This window comes from Uranotaenia lowii, chromosome 3 (assembly GCF_029784155.1).
Source record: "Uranotaenia lowii strain MFRU-FL chromosome 3, ASM2978415v1, whole genome shotgun sequence".
Classification (NCBI taxonomy): domain Eukaryota; kingdom Metazoa; phylum Arthropoda; class Insecta; order Diptera; family Culicidae; genus Uranotaenia; species Uranotaenia lowii.
Genome location: NC_073693.1, coordinates 211,444,016 through 211,467,928, shown reverse-complemented (window position 1 = coordinate 211,467,928; position 23,913 = coordinate 211,444,016). Strand labels below are relative to the sequence as shown.

Genomic DNA, 23,913 nt, shown 5'->3' with positions numbered 1-23,913 from the left:
TAGCATCCATTCATCCTTTCGACCATTTGGCCCGACGACCATTCGGCCTATGGACCATTCTGCCATATGACCATTCGGTCTCACGACCATTCGGCTCATCGTCCATTTGGTCTAATGACTTTCCGGATTAATGACCATTAGGCCAATTGACCATCCGGACTTGCGACCATTCAGCCTTGCGACCATTCGGCCTTATGACCATTCGACTTTACATCTATTCGGCCAAAGAACCGTTCTGCCTATTGTCCTATTCAGCCGAACATTCGTCGGCCTTTTAACCCATTCGGCCTAGCGACCTTCGGCCTAACATCTTTCGGCCGAATGTCCAGGCTCCTCATTGCTGGGGGTTCCACTAATCAGGGAATGAAACATCATTTCAGGACAAGCTCTCAGGGCCTCAGTTTTGAGCAGTAAATAAAAAAAAGTAATTTACGAATTATCACCGCATGATAAACTAGTTAAAAGCAAATCTAGCTACATCGCCTCCACTTTTGTAGCTATATGCTATCTTGGTTAATTCAATACGATTATTCCTTTTGGCATAAGCGTCTGAATAACTCTGTTGTTCTTGCGATATACCTAACCTAGCTAAATGTTTTCTGGGATGTAATCACCTTTCCTGAATTTTAATACTGAGTATTTGGACGTGCCCGGAAAACCGGCAATCCGGCAAGCTAAATTTTCAGATCTTTGACACAATTGACTTAATGACTTAACCTTAATCCGCTCTTGAGTGTTAATTCTGTCAGTATAACACTATTAGAAGCTTGTCGGCTTGTTACTTTATTCGGGTGCATCCAAATAATAAATTTTTTTGTGGGACCCTCAATAAATTCATGAAATCTTTAATTTTGTATCATTACTTTTTTACGGACGCCCAGAAAAAAACTCCCTAATCAGACCTTGAGTGTCAATTTGACACTTCTGGCTTAAAACCACTATATCTCTCTTGATTCTTAAGCGATTTTTATAAAATTTATAGTGTTGTTAAGTATACGCGCTGCGATTAATTAAACTTCTAGAATTGGTATGAATATGGCTTTCTGGGGAATATTAATTTATTGCGGAAATCTTGAGTTAATATACTCAACATCCTGGGCAAAGAAGAATTTATTTTTTTTTAATTCTTAAACTATATTTATTAAGGCAATTCACTTTATAAAAGTAGTACTGTGCCGAGGGTCTGATTTATTCTTAGAATTAAGAGGAGGTTGGAAGGGGTTTTTGGATGTGGAGGGAGGGGTAGGGGAAGGGATACGATCTATTGCACTGGTTGATTTCCGATTATATGAATTGATGAGTTTAGCATTTTTTCGTCGTGGGTCATCTTCAGCCTCGTCACCTGAGGCGATGGGCGAAGCTTGAGGGGTTGATCTCTTGCGAGGCGGTGAAACGGTCAAATGTATTGTTGGAGTTGGAACAGGTGTGGTGCGTTCTGTCGAGTGACGTTGATGAATTCGTTTTTGGGGTTGTTGTTGTTGTTGTTGCTGTTGCTGGTCTGCCTGTTGGTTCGATTCGCTCGGTGTGTTGAATTTTTTCGGCTGCTATTTTTTCTTCTGCTGGTTGTAGATGTCATCGATACGACGTCCGCCGGTTGGAGAATCCAGCAGGCTTCGGACGCATCCTGAGGCGCGACTCATAAGAGGCAGAGCAGTACCACTCATTGAGGAGGAACTCCCAAACTCCTGGCAGTCGAAAACCACTCTTTCTCGCTTCTCTTACCGCCAGAATCGCTAGGACCCAGTAAGCGCGTCCTCTCAAAAATCGACAGAGAATTCACAAAAATGAGTACTGAGTATCCCGACTTAGGAAAAAACGGTTATATTTCGGTGACACCCAGTAAGCGCGTCCTCTCAGAAATCGACAGAGCATGCAAAAATTTGAGAGTTGAGTCACCGAACTTAGAATAAAACGGTTGTCACCGAAATATAACCGTTTTTCCTAAGTCGGGATACCCAGTAGGGTAAATATACCCTATCTTGGCCCCTAAGGCATGGTTGACTAGATTTCCCATGATTGTAGTCTTCCTGTAATGTGTACCTTCAAAAGTCCTTCGACAAATATGATTGCTTACTAGCCTGAAAGGCAGTTAAAATATGTCCTTGCTTGATAGTGGTTGATAATTTGAGATAAACCTGATCAAACTATTGATTGAAATGCTCCTTATTTTAGCCCCCGCACCGAATTTTGGCCCTTTATGAGTTCCTTAAATTGGCCGTCCCTAGAAAAAACTTGCCTCACTAATACAACAGCAGCCCCCACGAATTCATTGAAAATATCCCGGGAGGAAGCACAACAGTGTTCTGTATTGTTTTCAAAAAGTCGGAAGTACGAAATGTCAATCAACTTTTAGAATTGATAATTGCATGTAGAATGATAATATTACGTAAAAAAGTTTTACTTGTTTATTTCAGTTTCTGTGTGTTGAAAGAATGATAATTTAAAACAAATAGGTTCCAAATTATTGCACTAGTTATCATAAATATGTTTATTAATGAAGCTACACTCAACGAAATCGACACATTGGGGCTATGTGTCAGCCTATATAGATTTTTGCAATTTGTCTCTCATTTAAAAAGTATGTGCCCCACACATAGCGAAAAACATAGAATGGTTATGTGTAATAACACATAAAGATTATAAGTGGGGAAAATTAATGTTATCTTATTCTGTATTCAATAAATATGTGACAAACCAATAAATTGAATAATTTTTCATGCTAATAGTTCAATTTATAATTCAAACTCATAATTAAAAAAATGCTCGAAAACATTATATTTTTACAACATTATGAATAGTTTTATTTATATTTCCTATAAAACTCACAAGTGTTCATCAGGGATTAAAATTTTTGGCACCATGCACTTGAATTGATCACCGGTTGGTCGAAGGGAGTTTAAGTTCGGAAATCCCCGCCCGCCAAGGGAGCTAATTTGTGCACATTGTGTAGCAGTTTCGCCGCAGCACCATTGATCGTTTCCACTGGTGATGTTTTGGAGCGGTTCCACCCAGAAAATGTTTGTGGTTGGTATGCTGTTGCTGTTTCCATGTGAATTTTTATCGTGGTTCCGATGCTCAGCTGGGATCCCAGATTCCTCGCTCACCGACGGAACTTAGCGGGTCGGCGTGTTTATTTCTGAAATGTGATAAAAAAAACTAATTCCAATATTTCATTTAAATCATATACAATTTTACAACATACTCAAATCACATTTCTTTAAAGTACGAGGATTTCACACTCCGGGCTATCCGGATCGGCCGACGGTGTCTGGCTTTTAGCTGAGTCTGGATGGCCGTGTACATCCGTGAATATACAACTCTGGTCCTTCCCGAGGAGTGATCGGAAACCATCCATTTTTGATCGCTGTGAACGGTCCGAGTTTTAACCGGTGCTGGAACTCACAAAAGCTAGCTTTTTTTTTTGCCGGATTTCGATAATTGTCTTCGCCATTGGTAAACCACTCCTGCCCACTGCTCCTTAACCTGCTCGAAGACGCCGTTTTAGCGATTATTCATTTTTTTCTTCTTCGGTTCAATTATTTACTGAACTTCGCGCGCCATTTTTAAGCAAAACAAAGGCAAGTCATCGACAGCGGATTCGATGATTTTTCGGCAGAATCCACACGCTGATTTCAATTTAGTCAGGCTAAAATTTTATTACACATTGAACTTAGGTGTCGGAATATTGGTTTTTATGTTATTCAAATAAATTTAATGTGTCGAACAACTCGGAAATCGTATGTGTGGGGGAAACATACTTTTTAAATGTGGATTTTTTGCAGTGTACTAATCGTTCGCTCAAATATTAACATGAAATCATAATAGATCTGTTTCCATTGAAGTTAGCAGATTAACATAAGATAGTAAATGTTCATATTTCTTTTTCATTCCACTCCCTTAAAAGGAGGACCGACATTTTAAAAACCATTATGACCGAGGCAAGAAGCAAACTAAAGTAAGCTAACGATTCTTTGAATCATAAATGTTTAAAATGTCGCCTTTAGGAATTTTCTAGCAATCGTAAACTCGGATAGCAGAACAAGACAAACTTTTGCTCCAGCCAGCCTGATAGAAATAGATTGCATCTCACTCGTTTGTTTTTGAACTATAGGCAATGGAAGCGAACAGCAAATTCAAAAGCTGGGTGAAATAAGGGCTGCATCCCACTCGCACTCATGCAAAATCATTAGGTACCAGAACTAGCCAGCGCTTCCTTCGCATATTCCATTCCTACAGAGAACAAACGTCATCACCTCCTGCTGATGCACAGTGATGTATGATAAAAAACAAACTTGGTCAAAATATTATTTTTGATTTCACATGAAATTGACATCATGTATTTCAACATTGCAGTACAATTATTTTTTTAAAATAAATATAATATTTAGAGTGTCATGATTTGAACTTTATAATAATTCCTTTCACATATGCAGCAAATGTTCATATTCATTACAAATCAAATGAAATCAAAATACGTTAAACCTTATTTCCAAATGTTGAATTTTTGGGTATGGATATGGTAACAACATTGAGATCCAAGATTTCAATTCGGATCCGGAACCGGTAAATTAATTTATTGAGAGGTAAATTTTATTGAGAAGAAAAGTTCTCAAAATTTACCATAAAAGAGCAGCTCAAATTGTAGCATTATAGTTCCAACTAAGATGCCAAATACGCTTGATTCGGCTTGAGAGATAAATAAATTGAATATAGTCCAAAATACATTCATGATATTTTTTAGTTATTTCAATCATTGATTTTACTTTCGACCAGCTTTTCAATTTCCAGACCACTGTGCATCGTCGGTCGACGAACGGCCGCCGGCTGCCGACTGCCTGCTGATGTAGTTTTCACACATACATGTATACTTCTATTTGTGGAATTGCATGCCAAGATTAGGCGAAAAAAATGTTTATATTTTCTTAAATTCAAGATAGAAACGTACGTTGTTTGGAGGAAGTTTTAATTTTATATTTTTTGCCATGTTTTGCTGTAACCAACGGTAATTTTTAGTGATTTTTCCATAATGAATTGCGTTTTGGAAATCAATCCGAAGATGGCAGGTGTACTAGCAAGGTAGGTTCATTTAAGATTTTTCCCGAAGATCATAATTTTATTAGCAGTTTGTCATGCGAAAAAAAATTATTACGCAGTCATTTGGATTCAATTGTGGACAAATGCTATGCAGAATGTTGCCATATGCGATTTTCTTTTATGTTTGGTTTTTTTTTCATTTTTAGGCGTATGTTTGACATGAAAATCACCAAAATGCATTTTGGCATGCCAAGATAAGGAGCATGCCAAGTTAAGGCTCACTTACCCTACTCATTTTTGTGAATTCTCTGTCGATTTTTGAGAGGACGCGCCTACCCAGTAAGCGCGTCCTCTCAAAAATCGACAGAGAATTCAGAAAATCTAGTACTGGGTATCCCGACTTAGGAAAAACGGTTATATTTCGGCGACACTCGCGCACGGCGGGGCTGATATTTCTTCTTATTCGCCTTGGCAGCATTTTTCTGAAGAACTTAACCAGGCCGACGGGTGCCGGCTGCTCGTTTGATATTATTCATATTATTCATATTATTACCTCACCGGGTTACTCGTTTGTCGTTTCGAATAAACTGTGTGCAAGCAAAGCATTGGCAGTTCAAGACGTGCCCTCGTGTGGTGCGGTCGGGTGATAGCGGGCGGTAATTTTTTAAACAAAGGATTGTGAAGTTTTGAGAAAATGTAGTGTTAAATGATTATAGTGATTTAGTGATATTGGTGGTGATAATGGTGTCAAGTTGTGCAAAAGGCATCGCCAATAAGGTGCAACATTCGGTAAGTGACATATTACGATTTGTTTAAAACGAATTTCATTTAAAAAAAATATATTTTAAAATTTCATACCAATCTGATTAAATCACCGACCACGTATCCGAGCAGGTATCAAATTTTGTTTCATTGGAATGATCATTCTTAAAACTTTTGTTTAAGTTTTTGAGAGAGTTTTGCATTGGGTAAGTTTACAAGTTTCACCAAACTGAGCATGCCTCATCTTTAAAAAAAATAGTTTTGTTGATTTTTTCTAGTACCGGCACGAATTTTTATCTTAACCGATTAACAATATTTTCAAAAAGCGCTCCTTTTTCTTTCGAAAAGGAAAAAAAATTCTCCAACGAATTTATATTCGCCTGAGCTAGGGTGTGTTCATTTTTTGTTCTTTCTATATTTCGGTATTCAGAAGTAAAAATCAAATCTTAAGACATATGGAATCGCAATTCCAAATTTTGAATTTAAAATTAGGAATTCAGAAATCAAAATTTTTAATTTAAAGTTTGTTATTCTGAGCTTCGATCGTTTATTTAGGAATCTTGAACTGTGCAATCTGAATTTCATATTGTATGTTTTTCAATTCATGATTCAGAATTAAAAATTCTGAATTTAACTCTCTTATTTTAAGTGAATGGAAAGTTTAAAATAGATTATTTCAAATCAAGAATGGAAAATCCAGTTTCCACGATCAAGAATTGTAAAAAATAATTGAGATCAAGAGATATTGAGAATTTTGAATTCTGCGTTAAGGTTAAAGATCATTGAGTAAAGCACTCACAACCCAGGACTAGGAATTTCGAATACTATGTTATTCAAAGTTCAGAATTTAAAATTGGAAACCCTTAGTTGGGAAATTGACGTTACAATTTAAATTGAAACATCGATTTCCAAACTACGGATATGGATGAAATTAATTTCTGAAATCTTAAAGGGGAGTTTAAAATCTAGAATTAATAATTTTGAATCGAGGATTCATAATTATAATTTGAGATTCAGGAATACTAAAATTGAAGTTCTTAATTTAAAATTCATTTTAAGAAACGTAGAACTTTGAACACAGGTTCAATTACTCAGATTTTTGAATGTCGAAATTCATAATACAAATAACAATAAAATAAGGAATAATAAAAAAGCATTAATGAGGAATGAAGAACATAACATAAAATTTGAGGAATGGATATGTGAAAACAAAGAATTATCATGGAGGAAAAATAAAAACAACTGGTTCTATTAATGATTGATATAAATTTTTATTTCAAACGATTTTTTTTAACAAACTATTAATCGTGATGTAGCAACGAAACAAATCCTATTTTGTTGGAATAAAAAATGAAAACTAATTTTTCGAACCTATTATCTTTAATTTCAACTATTTCAACAAATAAATCTTCTTTTTCACAGTAGAAATCTCCAACATATGATGGCAATGATGGTTCTGTAATGAAATTTTTTACATTTCTTAGCTTTCTACATCTCAATAAAGTTCTTTCTCCGTTTTTTTTATTTCTATGGTCTTATGAACATTGTTTTCAAATTTTACAAATGCATCTTTTGATTGAATTGAAATGATTACATTTCCATCTAGCATAATTGTTTGATTTTTGTTTGTCTTAAGACGAGTATTTGTAGGTCTCGAAATTGTTCCGAATTTCAAATGCTCGCTTACTCGATTTTTGAATTGCGACAGTGGATGTGGTGACTTTTTTTTATAAATTTTAATGTTGTTTGTAGAAAATTTTCAAACGGGAATGCCGAAAAATGATCTAACGGTCCATGGATCAAACAATCAGCTGCCAAATGTATAACCAGAATAAAATTTATTTTGATAAGGCAAGCCCCAACCCAAAAAAAATCAATAAAAAACACACAAAGAATGCCATTTGAAAAATCCTTGGATATTCCAGAATATAAACCTACGTATGTTATGGTAAAAATACAAATAACCATCTTAAACTGAACTCTGAATCTGAACTCTGAATTTGAATTTAAAATCTGAAATCTGAATTTAATTTTGAATCTGAATCGGAATTCTGAAATCTGAATCTGAATTGTAAATTTGAATTCTAATTTCGAAATCTGAATCAAAAATCTGAATCTGGAATCTCTATTATGCTGAATCTGAATCTGTAATCAGACACCGAAATCCGTATCTGAAATCTGAATCTAAAATCTGATAAATCTGATTCCGAAATCTTAATTTGAAAACTGAATTTGGAAATCTGACTTCTGGATCTGAAATTTGAATCTGGGATTTGAAATCTGAGTCTGATGAATGAATCTGAAATTTTAAATACAAATCTGAATCTAAACTTTGAAAAATAAATCTGAAATCTTTATCTGAATTCTAAATTTGAAATCTGACACGGAAACCTTTATCTAAAATTTGAATTTGAACGCTGAATCTGAATTCTAAATCTGAATTCTGTATCTTAATTCTGAAGCTGGATATCTACAATGTTTTGGTTGTTGGATAGTCTTTTAGACTGAGTTTGCCATGTAACAACCAAAACATCAAATAAGAAGCACAGTCGATAACTCCGAACAAGAATCTGGATTCTGAATCTGAATTAAAATGCTGTATCTGAGTTTAAAGTTAGATATGTAGAAAGTATGAATCAAAATTCCCTATTTTGAAGCTTGATTGTATTGTTCTGATTATATCTATTTGCTATTAAACAATTCTTAGTCGGGTATTAAAAATTCAAGAGATTTTGAAAAGGAAATTTGAATTTCGAATTTTATGATTTGGAAAAAGAAATGTAGTATAAAAAAGTTTAATAAAACACTCATCAGATCAGGAAATATAAATTTAAAAGTTTTCTATATGTACTGTTTTGGTACGCTGCAGAAAGAAAGTAAAAAGCATTCAAACGAGAGAAAAAATGCGGTTAACGGTTTCTGAAAGGGTTAATCCAATAAAGCATTAATTTGGCAAATTGCGTTTTTAATGCCCTTAATCAAATCAACACCACTGTAACGAGCCGAACACACACACCACGATAGGAACACACGAGCACAATTCGGATCGCGCTCTCTTCGGGCGGGCTAAGCATTTCTACTCAGATTTCGTAGCACTCACGCACGAGACACGCATATGGTGAGTTCCTCTCTACCGATATAATGATGCAAAATCGCCAGAGAGATCGTTAACGATTTCTCTGGCGATTTGAGTTACCTCTCTGCCGATTCAAGTTTACCGGGTACTGGGTAATCTCGGCGACACTCCAATCCTGCCAAGATACCTAGAGGCAACGAATACGAATGCGTACATGCGAAATCAGTTTGAATCGTACACTCGTACGGTGTGCTCGCATTTTGTCCCCGTGTCCCGTGTATGCTTTAAATCGTAGCAGTCGACTTCTCAGGCACGCAAACACGCGTCTCGCTCCAAGGGAAACATACGATTCGGATTGTGTTCGTGTGTTTCTCTGGAAGGGCGTGTCTTAGATTATTTCGTGGCACTCACCCAAGGCACGCGTATGGTGTGTTCCTCTCTGCCGATTAGATGATGCAAAATCGCAAGAGAGATCGATACGATCCCTCTGTCGATTTGAGTTACCTCTCTGCCGAATCATGTTTACTGGGGAGCGCCAGTCACTCTTTACTCCCTCGGAGGCTCAACACTCCTCCCAAAGAGGACTCCCTGGGAGAAATAACTTTGCGTGTGACGATTCAGAATTGCTTCGAGTTAGGTACATATTTGATTGCTTCAAATAGCTCATAGCTGCTGGCTGGCTGCTGGGGGTGGCTGTGCGACGATGTAAGCAAAACGAATTTTAGACTATTTTTGTACCTAAACAACGTTAACATCATTACTCTAATTTACATTCAATGTTCATGTAAAACGATTGTCGAAGTTAAGGCTTTCAGATAATATGTTTTACAAAGAAATCGGCCGGTGTTGAAAGAAGTATTGTAAACAAGAACATCCTGCACTCTTATCAACCTAAATGGCTTTTAAAAGCTTAACGTCCACAGATAATCATTCTGCTTTAAAATCAAAAGGCTTAAGGTTGATGGGACATCAAAATTACGTAGTCAGAAAAAATATTGCTTGCTATTTTCAAATCTGCAAAAACATACGATTTTCACCTTTCTAAAAAAGGTCTAGATAAGTGGCAACAATGAATGAAAAAATCAAATGAAAACGTTTGAAAATTTATAGTTTAAGATATATTTCTGATGCCATAACGCATAAAGCACCAAATGCAGTAAGTTTTTGTTTTGTTCGAATAAAATTTAACAATTTTCTGTCAAAAATGATTTTAAAACTATAAAGGTGCTGCATACATTTAGGGGTAAAAATCATCTAGCTTAAATCATAAAAGTTTATGTTATGTTTTTCAGTCAAAAATGATTTTAAAACCATAAAGGTGCTGCATACATTTAGGGGTGAAAAATCATCTATAGCTTAAATCATAAAAGTTCATGTTATGATTGATGATATTTTGAATTTAACAAACGCGTGAAGTGAATCAATCATAACAGCATATGGAATTAAGATTTAAAAGGTAAATCTTTGATTTGCATTGTGATGAATATTTAGCCCAGATTGGTAACTGAATTATTTAAACATTTATTTAAAAAAATGCTGATTTAAAAAAAAAAATCACACCAACAGTGTTGATATAGGCAAGGTATGTTATAAGGGCATTGGAAAAATATATAAAAAAAATGTAGGTATATCTTTGGCACAATTTTTTTAATTTGAATTTTTTCAATGAGAATCAAAATATTTAAAAATCTATCTCACGATATTAGGAAATTAGTCATCATTATTTTGTTATCATTAAATGATAACTTCACTACATTATATTCAAATAAAAAATAACACCTCTTGATGTGGTATACTAATGTAGCATCTAACCCAGCTGTTGCATAATGCCCCGTTTGACGGTTATTGATGAAATAATAGCTTCAAATTTCTTTACAAACTAAGGGCCCTTCTTGTACTATTTGACTTAAATTTTGCGTGTAAACTCCACATAACAATCTGCTTATTTGAGCCACTCTACTCAACAAAATAATCAGCGGGGACACGTCCTACCTTTAGTTATTATATTAAATCATTTTCAAATGACACCGCCGGCGCAAACCAAAACAAACGAACACGAACCAGCCAGATTCCCAGCTCATAACGTTAGTCTTAAAGCGTTCTCCTAGGGAGCGCTCCCAAAGAGCGCTCATTTATCTTTTAAGAGCGGAGCGAGAGGTAAAAAGAACTCCCTAGGAGCATGACATCTTCGAGGCAGATGGTCACTCCTTCTCATTCCTTCACGCCGCTTCCCGGTAAATTTGAATCGGCAGAGAGGTAACTCAAATCGCCAGAGGGATCGTAACGATCTCTCTGGCGATTTTGCATCATCACATCGTTAGAGAGGAACACACCATACGCGTGCCTTGGGTGAGTGCCACGAATTAAGCTAAGACACGCCCTCCAGAGAAACACACGAACACAATCCGAATCGTGTTTGTATGTTTCCCTCCGAGTCGCGTGTTCGCCTGCCTGAGAAGTCGACAGCTACGATTGAAAGCACACACGGGACACGGGGACAAAATGCGACCACACCGTGCGAGTGTACGATTCAAACTGATTTCGCATGTACGCATTCGTATTTGTTGCCTCTAGGTATCTCGGCAGGACAAACCGAATGAAAATATTTGCGTTCTTGGAGTGTCGCCGAAGTTAACCGTTTTATTCTAAGTTCGGTGACTCAACTCTCAATTTTTTGCATGCTCTGTCGATTTCTGAGAGGACGCGCTTACTGGGTTAAAGAGTGAGAGCAGATTTTAGCTCCGTGGGTGTTTGCTCTCAAATAAATCCGAAGCCTGGAATCCAGAGGTGAAAAGGGCATACGTTGAACAGCTAGAATCCCGAGCCTCGGAGCTGCCGACAGACGGAACAGTCGAAGAACAGTGGTGTGGAATCAAGAATGCCTTTATCACGACGAGTCATGGTACTCTCGGTAAAGTTTGTGGAAGACGAAGTGAATGGATGTCGGATGAAACCTGGAGGATGATCGATGATCGGAGAAAGGCGAAAGTCGGAATTGAGCAGGCATGTACCGGGTCAAGAGAGCCTGGACAAACTCCCTAGCCGAAGAGGGAGAAAGAGCCGCCGCCATTGGAGATATCCGATTATTATATGATATTTCTCGCCGCCTTAGTGGTGCAAGGACTAATGCAAGAATGCCGCTGAAAGACCGAGCAGATCAGCTGCTGACAGATTGAACAGATCAGCTCAAGCGTTGGACTGAGCATTTTGATCAACTTTTCCGGATTAAAAATAGCAATGGCCAGCAGAACCCGCAGCTCGAGGCGCCCACAGTAAGTCGCATTAATGGCGTCAACTCGGAAGCGCCCACACTGGCTGAAATAGAGCGCCTGGAATCGATTGCATTCCTGCTGAAATGCTCAAAGCCGACCCTGCCTTGTCAGCACAAATGTTGCACCGTCTTTTCGCTGACATTTGGGATACTGCAACATTCCCGGCCGACTGGATGCAGGGTATCCTCGTAAAGGTCCCGAAGTAAGGAGACCTAACAGAGTGCGGTAACTGGCGTGGCATAACTTTGATCTGTACAACTCTCAAAGTACTCTGCAAAGTGATCCTGCACAGGATCCAGGAGAAAATCGACGCTACACTCCGACGGAAACAAGCTGGATTCCGATCCGGACGATCATGTGTGGACCACATCACAACGCTACGAATAATACTGGAACAAATCAACGAATTCCAGGACTCTCTTCTGCTGGTGTTCGTTGATTTCGAAAAAGCATTTGACCGACTGAACCACGAAAACATCTGGGCTGCTCTTAGACGACGAGGGGTCCCAGAGAAACTAGTCCATCTCATCGAAGCACAGTACGAGTACATTTTCGTGCAAGGTCTTGCACGATGGTGTCTTGTCCGAACCAATCCCGGTAACTGCTGGAGTGAGACAGGGATGAATTTTGTCACCGCTACTTTTTCTCATCGTAATGGATGAGATCTTGACTGGATCGATTAACTGTAGACCAAACCGAGTATTGCCGTGGAATCCTTCAGCGATTGAGCAACTGAACGACCTTGACCTGGCAGACAATATTGTTTTGCTCGCCCAAACACAACTTGACATGCAGAGCAAACTCGACGACCTCACCGAAAGCTCCAAGGCAGCAGGTCTCAAAATCAATGTCGGAAAGACCAAGTCGATGGAAATCAACACAGAAAATCGTTCCAATTTCGTGGTAGCTGGACAACAGGTTGAGACAGTGGAGTGCTTCCAGTATCTTGGTAGCCAGATTACGCCTGATGGTGGTACCAAGAAGGACATCGAAACCCGGATCAGAAAAGCCCGATTTGCGTTTGCGAGTCTCCGAAACATCTGGCGCCAGATCTCTCTACGAACTAAGATCCGAATCTTCAACTCAAACGTCAAATCCGAATTACTGTACGGGTGTGAAACTTGGTGCACATATGCGGTGACGACGCGAAAACTGCAAGTTTTTGTGAATCGCTGCCTGCGGAACATCATCCGCGCTCGGTGGCCTGGCAACTGGATCTCAAACGTTGAACTTCATCGCCGGTGTCATCAAAAGGCGCTAGAAATCGAGATTCGGGAACGTAAGTGGAGATGGATTGGGCACACGCTGCGAAGAGATGAAAATGAGATTTGCAGAGAGGCGCTTGACTGGAATCCAGATGGGCATCGAAGAAGAGGCAGGCCCAGAAGCTCGTGGCGGCGAAATCTAGCCGCTGAAATCCGCACAGTTGACGAGAACCTTGGCTGGCAGCAAGTGAAGACGCTGGCTCCGGATCGCCAGCAGTGGAGATCTTTTATCTCAGCCCTATGCGTCGGTCAATCTGCGCCGGACCCTTAGGTAGGTAGGTAGGTTGTAGATGTTATTGTGATGTTTTACAACTTCTGCGTAGCTGGTCGTATTCGGTGTTGCAATTAATCTGCGAGCTGCGTCCAGGGTGATATTTTGCTCAGTTTTTATTTTCAATACGGCAGTTTCGTATGCATTCACAGGGCAGTTTTTGTCGAGCGGAGAGTGGTTTCCATTGCAGTGCGAAAAAAATTTTGATTTTGCGGTGCAAGTTTCGCTGCTGTGAATTCCAGAGCAAACTATACACGCTTTTTCTAACAGACATTTGCTTTTTGGGTGTCCATATTTTAAGCAGTTTTGGCATATTAAGGGCTGCGGATAATAATGCCGCGTCCTTAAACGTATAAAACCGAAATTTATGAATTCCGGCACAACCGTCGAATTGATAGTTAGCACTAGTGTCGGTGTTTCCACGAGTCCTGCTGATGTTTTCTTCTTGATCTGTCTCACAGCTATAGTTTTTTGTGCCGATAGCTCTTTAAGAAGTTCCTCTTCAGACATACCTTCGACTTCGTTGCATCTTACCACAAATTTCCGACTATTCGGGGTGGCGGCCAATTTCGATTGGTGTGCCATCCAGAAGCTTAGAAAGAGTAAATATTTGTCGGGCTTGTTCTTTGCTTCGGATTTTCAAAACGTACCAACTTTTGTTCTTTACAAAGTAGCCACTTTCGATTGGGCCCGCAAACTGCTCGATCGACCTCCCAATAACGAATGGATTTTTCGGCAGTTCAGAACCATTTTTCGCTTTCAGGAACATGTAGTACAATCTACCATGCACACCTTGAGGATCCATCCATTCCGGAATGGTCCTAGCCGGATGACCTCCGGGGGAAGGACTCATCCCGGGAACAACACACTTGTTAATATATCTCTCATTAAAACAAAAACAATAGCCTTTCAATTGTGGTACGCGAGATCGTAAAAATACGTCCGACTCCACTGAAGGCAGAAGCTAAACTGAAAGAAGAATTGAAGTTCAAGAAAATCTGAGAAATTGTCAGAAAATTTCTTTGACAATCTAAATATACAAAAATGTACCAAATTACGACAACTTTCTAAATCTCTTTTAAAAAAAATATTTCGTGTGACTTAAACAATTTTGACGGTTCTTTGAATGTAAAGTACGGTTTTACGTCACTTTGTTACCTTTTTTCGGTCATGATCCAAAAAAATTTCAAGAAACAATATCCTTATGTACTATATCCGTATAGCTTCTAACTTCAGCTTTCTTAGAAATTAAGTGAATTTACTTTTGAGCATTCCATAGCTGATGTACAGTATTTTTTCCAAAGCATGTTTTTTCGGTATTTTTGTTTTTTAGACTTTGAATAACGGAAAACTGAAATGTTGTATGTGTATAACGCCTGAGTAACATTACGAGGTTCCCAAATCTATAAATTATGCAAAAATCGGTTATTCGCAAATATATTAGTTTGAATCAGGAGTGTCAAATTGACACTCCAGGAACTGTAACGGACAAAATTTTCAGGGACGGATGAGTGTTAATGATTTATAAGCTTAGACAAATGGTGTAAATGAAAAATTCGTTTTTATATTAAGTGATAGTAGAAAATATTAATGGAAATTGATGTTAATGTGATGATTGATTGTTTTCATTTTCGATACTGATGATAAGTCCAACGAAAATTAACCTTTATTCCTGTAAAAAAAAATAACAATTTAGGCCGCACGGAAGTTCGTAAATAATTGCTTTTAAATAAAATGTTTTACCTGTACGAGTTATAATTTTGACAATATTGGGGTTTGATATTTATATACTAACCTATTTGTAGCCGTTGTCGAGTGCAGTCCATTACATCCCCCGGGTCGGCCCTGCATATGCCGAATTGAATCCGGACTGGATCCACCCGAGTTGGGTTGCATCTGTGAGTGAGCAGCCAGGGCAGCGCCGAATTTACTTTTGCTGATTTTTATGCCGTAATTTATCTTGTTTGCTGCCAGTTCCTGTTAAAGAAAGTAATATACAATGATCAGTTAAAATATGTAGACTAAATCGAAAATGAAACAAACTTCGAACTAAGCATGTCTCCATGTGTAAACTAAGTTCAGGATTTGCCCCCCTTAAAAACTAAATCACCCCATTTCAACGAAATGTCAGCGCATAAGGCGTGTTCAGCAGCATTGACCCGGTACGATGCGGTGAGGTGTACTTCCGGATGAGCTTACCTTGAGCAGGTCGTTTGGCACTCGCATCAGCAGCAATTTTGGCAGACGCAGTATAAAGAACTTCCGGACCCACGGTGCCATCTTGTGAGTGCTCGGCTTCCGGTAGTGGATGTTCAGGATAATAATGGTAACAACGACGCTCAGCCCAACCAGGATCATGGTGAACAGCAGATACTTTCCAAGTAGTGGGAGGGCCAACGAGGTCGACGGGATGATTTCCGATATCAGCAAGAAGAACATGGTCTGCGATAGGAGAATGCTGATGCATAATGCAATTTTTTCACCCGAATCAGCCGGTAAGTAGAACACTAATACCGACAGGTAGGAGATGCCAACACACGGTATTATCAAATTGACTGTGTAGAACAGTGTCTTCCGTCTTAATGTGATGTTGAAGAAAATATCTGCCGGAAAAAAACGAAACGAACAAGAAAACAGGGAAAATTGGATTGAAAAGTCAGGTGCAAGTCAGGTAGCTGAAAAATGGGGTTAGAAAAAGAAAAGCGAAATACGTGTAAGTGATGCAATGAAAGTTGTTTCCTCCTGCTTTCGAAAATAGATTTTACTGCGTTATCTCTTGATGGTAAAATTCCAACACTTCTTACTACCCCATGCAGGTGTGCGAAAGTTCTTTGATTGGATTTTCTCGCTTCCATTGAAAAACAAGAAAAACTTCGTATAAAAGTTCCTCTTTTGAGTATAAAGTATTGAATTTTCGCGATAAATTGAACATATTGTCTAAACTATAAATCAATAGACTGAATTTCAAATAGGGTATGTATGTCAATAACATATCCCTCCTGTTTTTTTATTAATCCGAGCACTCAATCATCTTTGATCCTTCACTCGCCGAAAAAATTAAAAATAATTTCAAATTTGATCAACACAGATTGCTATTATTTTATCAGTAAAAATGCTCCTTACTCCATGAGTTTCGTGTCTTTCAAACAAACAAGCAAATTCCCTTCAGTTCTATTCAGAGGATACAGGTCAGAGTTTTTCTTGTGTAAGATGAAAATAATACATGCTCCATGGAGCATGTTTTTCTCTCCATCGAATGAGATTTGTTTTTCGGTTGATTTCATGAAGCACATGCTTGTCAGACATATAAGAAATGTAAAAACTGTGCAAGGTAGCCGATTAAATGGTCGAAATTCGAACCATTTAATTGTGTATGATAAGATTTCTAAAGCTTGCTCCACAAAAATTCAAACACACACAAACAAAAATGACAAAAATGACAAAAATGATAAAAATGACAAAAATGACATAAATGACAAAAATGACAAAAATGACAAAAATGACAAAAATGACAAAAATGACAAAAATGACAAAAATGACAAAAATGACAAAAATGACAAAAATGACAAAAATGACAAAAATGACAAAAATGACAAAAATGACAAAAATGACAAAAATGACAAAAATGACAAAAATGACAAAAATGACAAAAATGACAAAAATGACAAAAATGACAAAAATGACAAAAATGACAAAAATGACAAAAATGACAAAAATGACAAAAATGACAAAAATGACAAAAATGACAAAAATGACAAAAATGACAAAAATGACAAAAATGACAAAAATGACAAAAATGACAAAAATGACAAAAATGACAAAAATGACAAAAATGACAAAAATGACAAAAATGACAAAAATGACAAAAATGACAAAAATGACAAAAATGACAAAAATGACAAAAATGACAAAAATGACAAAAATGACAAAAATGACAAAAATGACAAAAATGACAAAAATGACAAAAATGACAAAAATGACAAAAATGACAAAAATGACAAAAATGACAAAAATGACAAAAATGACAAAAATGACAAAAATGACAAAAATGACCAAAATGACCAAAATGGCAAAAATGACAAAAATGACAAAAATGACAAAAATGAAAAAAAAATGACAAAAATGACAAAAATGACAAAAATGACAAAAATGACAAAAATGACAAAAATGACAAAAATGACAAAAACGACAAAAATGACAAAAATGACAAAAATGACAAAAATGACAAAAATGGCAAGAATGACAAGAATGACAAGAATGACAAAAATGACAAAAATGAAAAAAATGACAAAAATGACAAAAATGACAAAAATGACAAAAATGACAAAAATGACAAAAATGACAAAAATGACAAAAATGACAAAAATGACAAAAATGACAAAAATGACAAAAATGACAAAAATGACAAAAATGACAAAAATGACAAAAATGACAAAAATGACAAAAATGACAAAAATGACAAAAATGACAAAAATGACAAAAATGACAAAAATGACAAAAATGACAAAAATGACAAAAATGACAAAAATGACAAAAATGACAAAAATGACAAAAATGACAAAAATGACAAAAATGACAAAAATGACAAAAATGACAAAAATGACAAAAATGACAAAAATGACAAAAATGACAAAAATGACAAAAATGACAAAAATGACAAAAATGACAAAAATGACAAAAATGACAAAAATGACAAAAATGACAAAAATGACAAAAATGACAAAAATGACAAAAATGACAAAAATGACAAAAATGACAAAAATGACAAAAATGACAAAAATGACAAAAATGACAAAAATGACAAAAATGACAAAAATGACAAAAATGACAAAAATGACAAAAATGACAAAAATGACAAAAATGACAAAAATGACAAAAATGACAAAAATGACAAAAATGACAAAAATGACAAAAATGACAAAAATGACAAAAATGACAAAAATGACAAAAATGACAAAAATGACAAAAATGACAAAAATGACAAAAACGACAAAAATGACAAAAATGACAAAAATGACAAAAATGACAAAAATGGCAAGAATGACAAGAATGACAAGAATGACAAAAATGACAAAAATGAAAAAAATGACAAAAATGACAAAAATGACAAAAATGACAAAAATTACAGAAAAAAACAAAAATCTCAAAAACGGAAAAAGTTACAAAAAAGACAAAAGCAGAACATAATTACAAAAATAACAAAAAATTCAAAAATTTCAAAAATGGAAAAAAGACAAAAATGACAAAAATGACAAAAAATACAAAACTAACAAAAATTTAAAAAACGGACAAAAATTTCAAGAATTACAAAAATTTCAAAAATTTCAAACATGGAAAAAAGACAAAAATAACAAAATGTACTAAAGTTACGAAAATTACAAAAATTTCAAAAGTTACAAAAATGACAAAAATTTCAAAAAATATAAAAATTACAAAAATGACAAAAATTACAAAAATAACAAAAATGACAAAAAGTCAAAAATTAATAAAATAACAAAAATTTCAAAAATAACAAAAGTTTCAAAAATTACAAAAATTTCAAAAACGGAAAATATCACAAAAAATACAAAAATTTCAAAAATGAAAAAAAAGACAAGAATTACAAAATTTATTAAAGTTACATAAACTTACAAAAATTACAAAAGTTACAAAAATAACAAAAATTACAAAAATTACAAAAATTACAAAAATAACAAAAATTACAAAAATTACAAAAATTACAAAAACTTAAAAAATTTCAAAAATTACGAAATCGCTTAAATTACAAAAATTACAAAAATTACAAAAATTACAAAAATTACTAAAATTACAAAAATTACAAAAATTACAAAAATTACAAAAATTACAAAAATTACAAAAATTACAAAAATTACAAAAATTACAAAAATTACAAAAAATACAAAAAATACAAAAATTACAAAAATAACAAAAATTACAAAAATAACAAAAATTACAAAAATTACAAAAGTTACAAAAACTACAAAAATGACAAAAATAACAAAAATGACAAAAATTACAAAAATTAACAAAATCAAAATCTTACAAAAAATACAAAAATTGAAACAACAAAAATCACAAAAATTTCAAAAATTACAAAAATGACAAAAAAAATACAAAAATTTCAAAAATAACAAAAAAATATAAAATTTACAAAATTTACAAAAATTATAAAAATAACAAAAATGGCAAAAATGACAAAAATTACAAAAATTACAAAAATTACAAAAATTAACAAAATTAAAAACTTACAAAAAATACAAAAATTTCAAAAAATATAAAAATTACAAAAATGACAAAAATTACAAAAATTACAAAAATTACAAAAATAACAAAAATGACAAAAAGTCAAAAATTAATAAAATAACAAAAATTTCAAAAATTACAAAAGTTTCAAAAATTACAAAAATTTCAAAAACGGAAAATATCACAAAAAATACAAAAATTTCAAAAATGAAAAAAAAGACAAGAATTACAAAATTTATTAAAGTTACATAAACTTACAAAAATTACAAAAGTTACAAAAATTACAAAAATTACAATAAATACAAAAATTACAAAAATTACAAAAATTACAAAAATTACAAAAATTACAAAAATTACAAAAATTACAAAAATAACAAAAATTACAAAAATTACAAAAATTACAAAAACTTAAAAAATTTCAAAAATTACGAAATCGCTTAAATTACAAAAATTACAAAAATTACAAAAATTACAAAAATTACAAAAATTACAAAAATTACAAAAATTACAAAAATTACAAAAATTACAAAAATTACAAAAATTACAAAAATTACAAAAATTACAAAAATTACAAAAATTACAAAAATTACAAAAATTACAAAAATTACAAAAATTACAAAAATGACAAAAATTACAAAAATTACAAAAATTACAAAAATTACAAAAATTACAAAAATTACAAAAAATACAAAAAATACAAAAATTACAAAAATAACAAAAATTACAAAAATAACAAAAATTACAAAAATTACAAAAGTTACAAAAACTACAAAAATGACAAAAATAACAAAAATGACAAAAATTACAAAAATTAACAAAATCAAAATCTTACAAAAAATACAAAAATTGAAACAACAAAAATCACAAAAATTTCAAAAATTACAAAAATGACAAAAAAATACAAAAATTTCAAAAATAACAAAAAAATTTAAAATTTACAAAATTTACAAAAATTATAAAAATAACAAAAATGGCAAAAATGACAAAAATTACAAAAATTACAAAAATTACAAAAATTAACAAAATTAAAAACTTACAAAAAATACAAAAATTGAAACAACAAAAATCACAAAAATTTCAAAAATAACAAAAATGACAAAAAAATACAAAAATTCCAAAAATAACAAAAAAATATAAAAATTACAAAATTAATAAAAATTATAATAATTACAAAAATGACAAAAATGACAAAAATGACAAAAATTACAAAAATTACAAAAATTACAAAAATTACAAAAATTACAAAAATTCAAAATTACAAAAATTACAAAAATTACAAAAATAACAAAAATAACAAAAATTACAAAAATTACAAAAATTACAAAAAATTACAAAAATTAGGAAAATTACAAAAATTACAAAAATTACAAAACTTACAAAAATTACAAAAATTACAAAAATTACAAAAATTACAAAAATTACAAAAATTACAAAAATAACAAAAATTACTAAAATAACAAAAAAAAAAAAAAACAAAAAATACAAAAATTACAAAAATTACAAAAATTACGAAAATACAAAAATTGCAAAACTTACAAAAATTTCAAAAAATACATTTATTACAAAAATAACAAAAATAACAAAAATTACAAAATGACTAAAATGATACAATAACAAAAAATGATAAAAAAAACAAAAATTCCAAAAATGACTAAATACCAAAAATTTCAAAAATTACAAAAATGGCAAAAATTGCAAAAATTACAAAAAATACAAAAATTACAAAAATTACAAAATTTACAAAAATTACAAAAATGACAAAAAATACAAAAATTCACAAATAATCAAAAATAACAAAATCTGAAAAAAATATGCAAAAATTACAAAAATTACAATAATTTCAAAAATGATAAGCTAGACCTACGATAATCCTGAGGAAATTTCAAGGATATCAACCATTGATGAAAATAAATAAAATTTTCAAAAGTGAAAGTAAAATATTTATATTTGCGATCCAAAGCTGATTCTTGTTAATCCAGATTCAATATTTTATTTCGGAATTCGATTTCGTTACTATTAGTTTTTTAAACTCTAGAGTGTCAATGCACTTTCTGAAGTACAAAACAAAATTCGACCTAGGATTTCAAAACTGATTTTTACTATCGATTTCTAATGATAACAGAATCTCATAAAGGGAAAACAGAAATGCAATTTTCATTTTGTTAATATGAAACCAGGAATTCCGAAATCTGTTTAATCTGATTTAAATTTAAATATTCAGAATTGAATTTCAATCAAGAACATTTTGGAATAAAGGCAAAGAATTCTTATTATTTCAAACAGACTATGAAAGAATAACCAAATTATATCACTCTTTAACAGCATTATTACAAGATTACAACTTCAGATTCAGATAGGACATTGACCACCAAAAATTCAAAAATTAAAGTTATGCATTCAAGTTTTTATGCAATGTTGGCCTTGTGCTCATTATTTGTATGCAATGTTCAAGTGCCTCTTGACTTGTACTCAAACTTTTATGTTTCAGACTTTCACAATCCTCGGAACAGTCAGGAAATTCGAACCGAAGCGCATACGCTTCAACAGAACCATGCCTGATGGATTCGAATGAGAGGGACAATTGGCTTTCGCGCTCTACTCTACTGAAAAGAATCAAACTTTTCAGACAAAAATTTAATAAATATTTTTACCTTTAAAATTACAATTCCTACACAAATGTAGTTCATGAGAGGGTTCTGGAAAAATGGTTTAATTTCTAGAAAAAAATATTGTACGTTTTTAAAGAAATCCTACACTGAGAAAAATGCATTTCAAAAGCTTATACAAAATTTGAAAAAAAATTCCGCCTCAGAATATCATTATTTTTTCTAAGCCGATTAACAGCCTACAAGTCGTTCATTAATTGCAACTTGTGCATATTTAGGGGAAAAAAGATTTTCTAACAGTTTTTTTTTGAAAATCATGTAATTCATTTTTTAAGTGTAGATTTCCAAACTTAAATTAAAAAACGATTTCGTTGAATTGGTTGTACTGATTTTGAAGAAATAATTGATGGTAAAAGTGAGTTGACATCCTACACTGAAAAAAAATGCAAACTAAAAACTTAAAGTCGATTTAAAAAAATGTCCATCCCAGAATTCGATGAAATTTTTTGGTTGGGAATAATGTGGTCTACAACTCTTTTGAAAATCACAAAGTAAAAACTCTTAAGGAAAAAAAGTTTTTCTAACTAAAACTTTTTTATGTTTTTTTTTTATTATTATTATTATTATTATAATTTATTTGAGACCTTTTAACCACCCGGGTTAAACGAAAAAAAAAACTGTTTGGGTGTATAATGTGTATAAACTGTATATATGTATATAAACTGTGTATAAACTGAATTAGAAGCAGATTATTATATAATTCATCAAATTCTTAGATGGCGTTTGCTTTGGGAAATTGAGTTTAAGATTTTAAAATGCATTTTTCTCAGTGTAGGATTTTTAAATATTTTTTGTCAATATTTAGTCTAGATGTTTTTATGGAAAACTAAGTCTGCTAAGTACTGAACTACGCGAGGACGTTACACACACACACAGTTTCATTCAATTATGAGAGGGTCATGCCAGATACTGTGTCGAGTTGGCGTAAAAAAAATTAATGCAAATGCATTTCAATCCCAAAGATCTCAAAGAAATCAGTAAAGTACAACGACTTACCATCACCAAAACCAATTTTAATGTTTTTTTCAATCCAACATTCGTCACTTTTTGCCAATTTTAATATACCATGTTCTAGCCATGATGATCTACATAAACAACTTGCAGAGCTGGCTAAATCCCTCTTTGAAGAGTTTCCAAACAATAGATCTGACGTTTTGTAAATTATATTGTTTTAAATTTTTACATTTGATTTTACACTTAGTTTGAAACAATTTATTAACTTATTCATACATAAGCCCTTAAAAGAGCGAATACATTACAAATTCGAAACCCAATAATTCTAGTAATATTTTTTTGATTTATAAAAGAACGGTGAAAAAAATGC

At 33.3% G+C, this 23,913-nt stretch overlaps 1 protein-coding gene across 1 annotated transcript in view; it reads right to left on the bottom strand.

The window, feature by feature from the left end:
* The window catches only part of LOC129758005 (acetylcholine receptor subunit alpha-like 2), a 205,091-nt gene that overhangs the window by 17,645 nt on the left and 163,533 nt on the right, over positions 1 to 23,913 (bottom strand). The window contains exons 6-7 of the mRNA XM_055755424.1: positions 15,880 to 16,283; positions 15,476 to 15,657 (exon numbers count right to left, since the gene is read on the bottom strand). Coding sequence (XP_055611399.1) covers positions 15,476 to 15,657; positions 15,880 to 16,283 — 586 coding nt within the window. The remainder of the gene's footprint in view (positions 1 to 15,475; positions 15,658 to 15,879; positions 16,284 to 23,913) is intronic.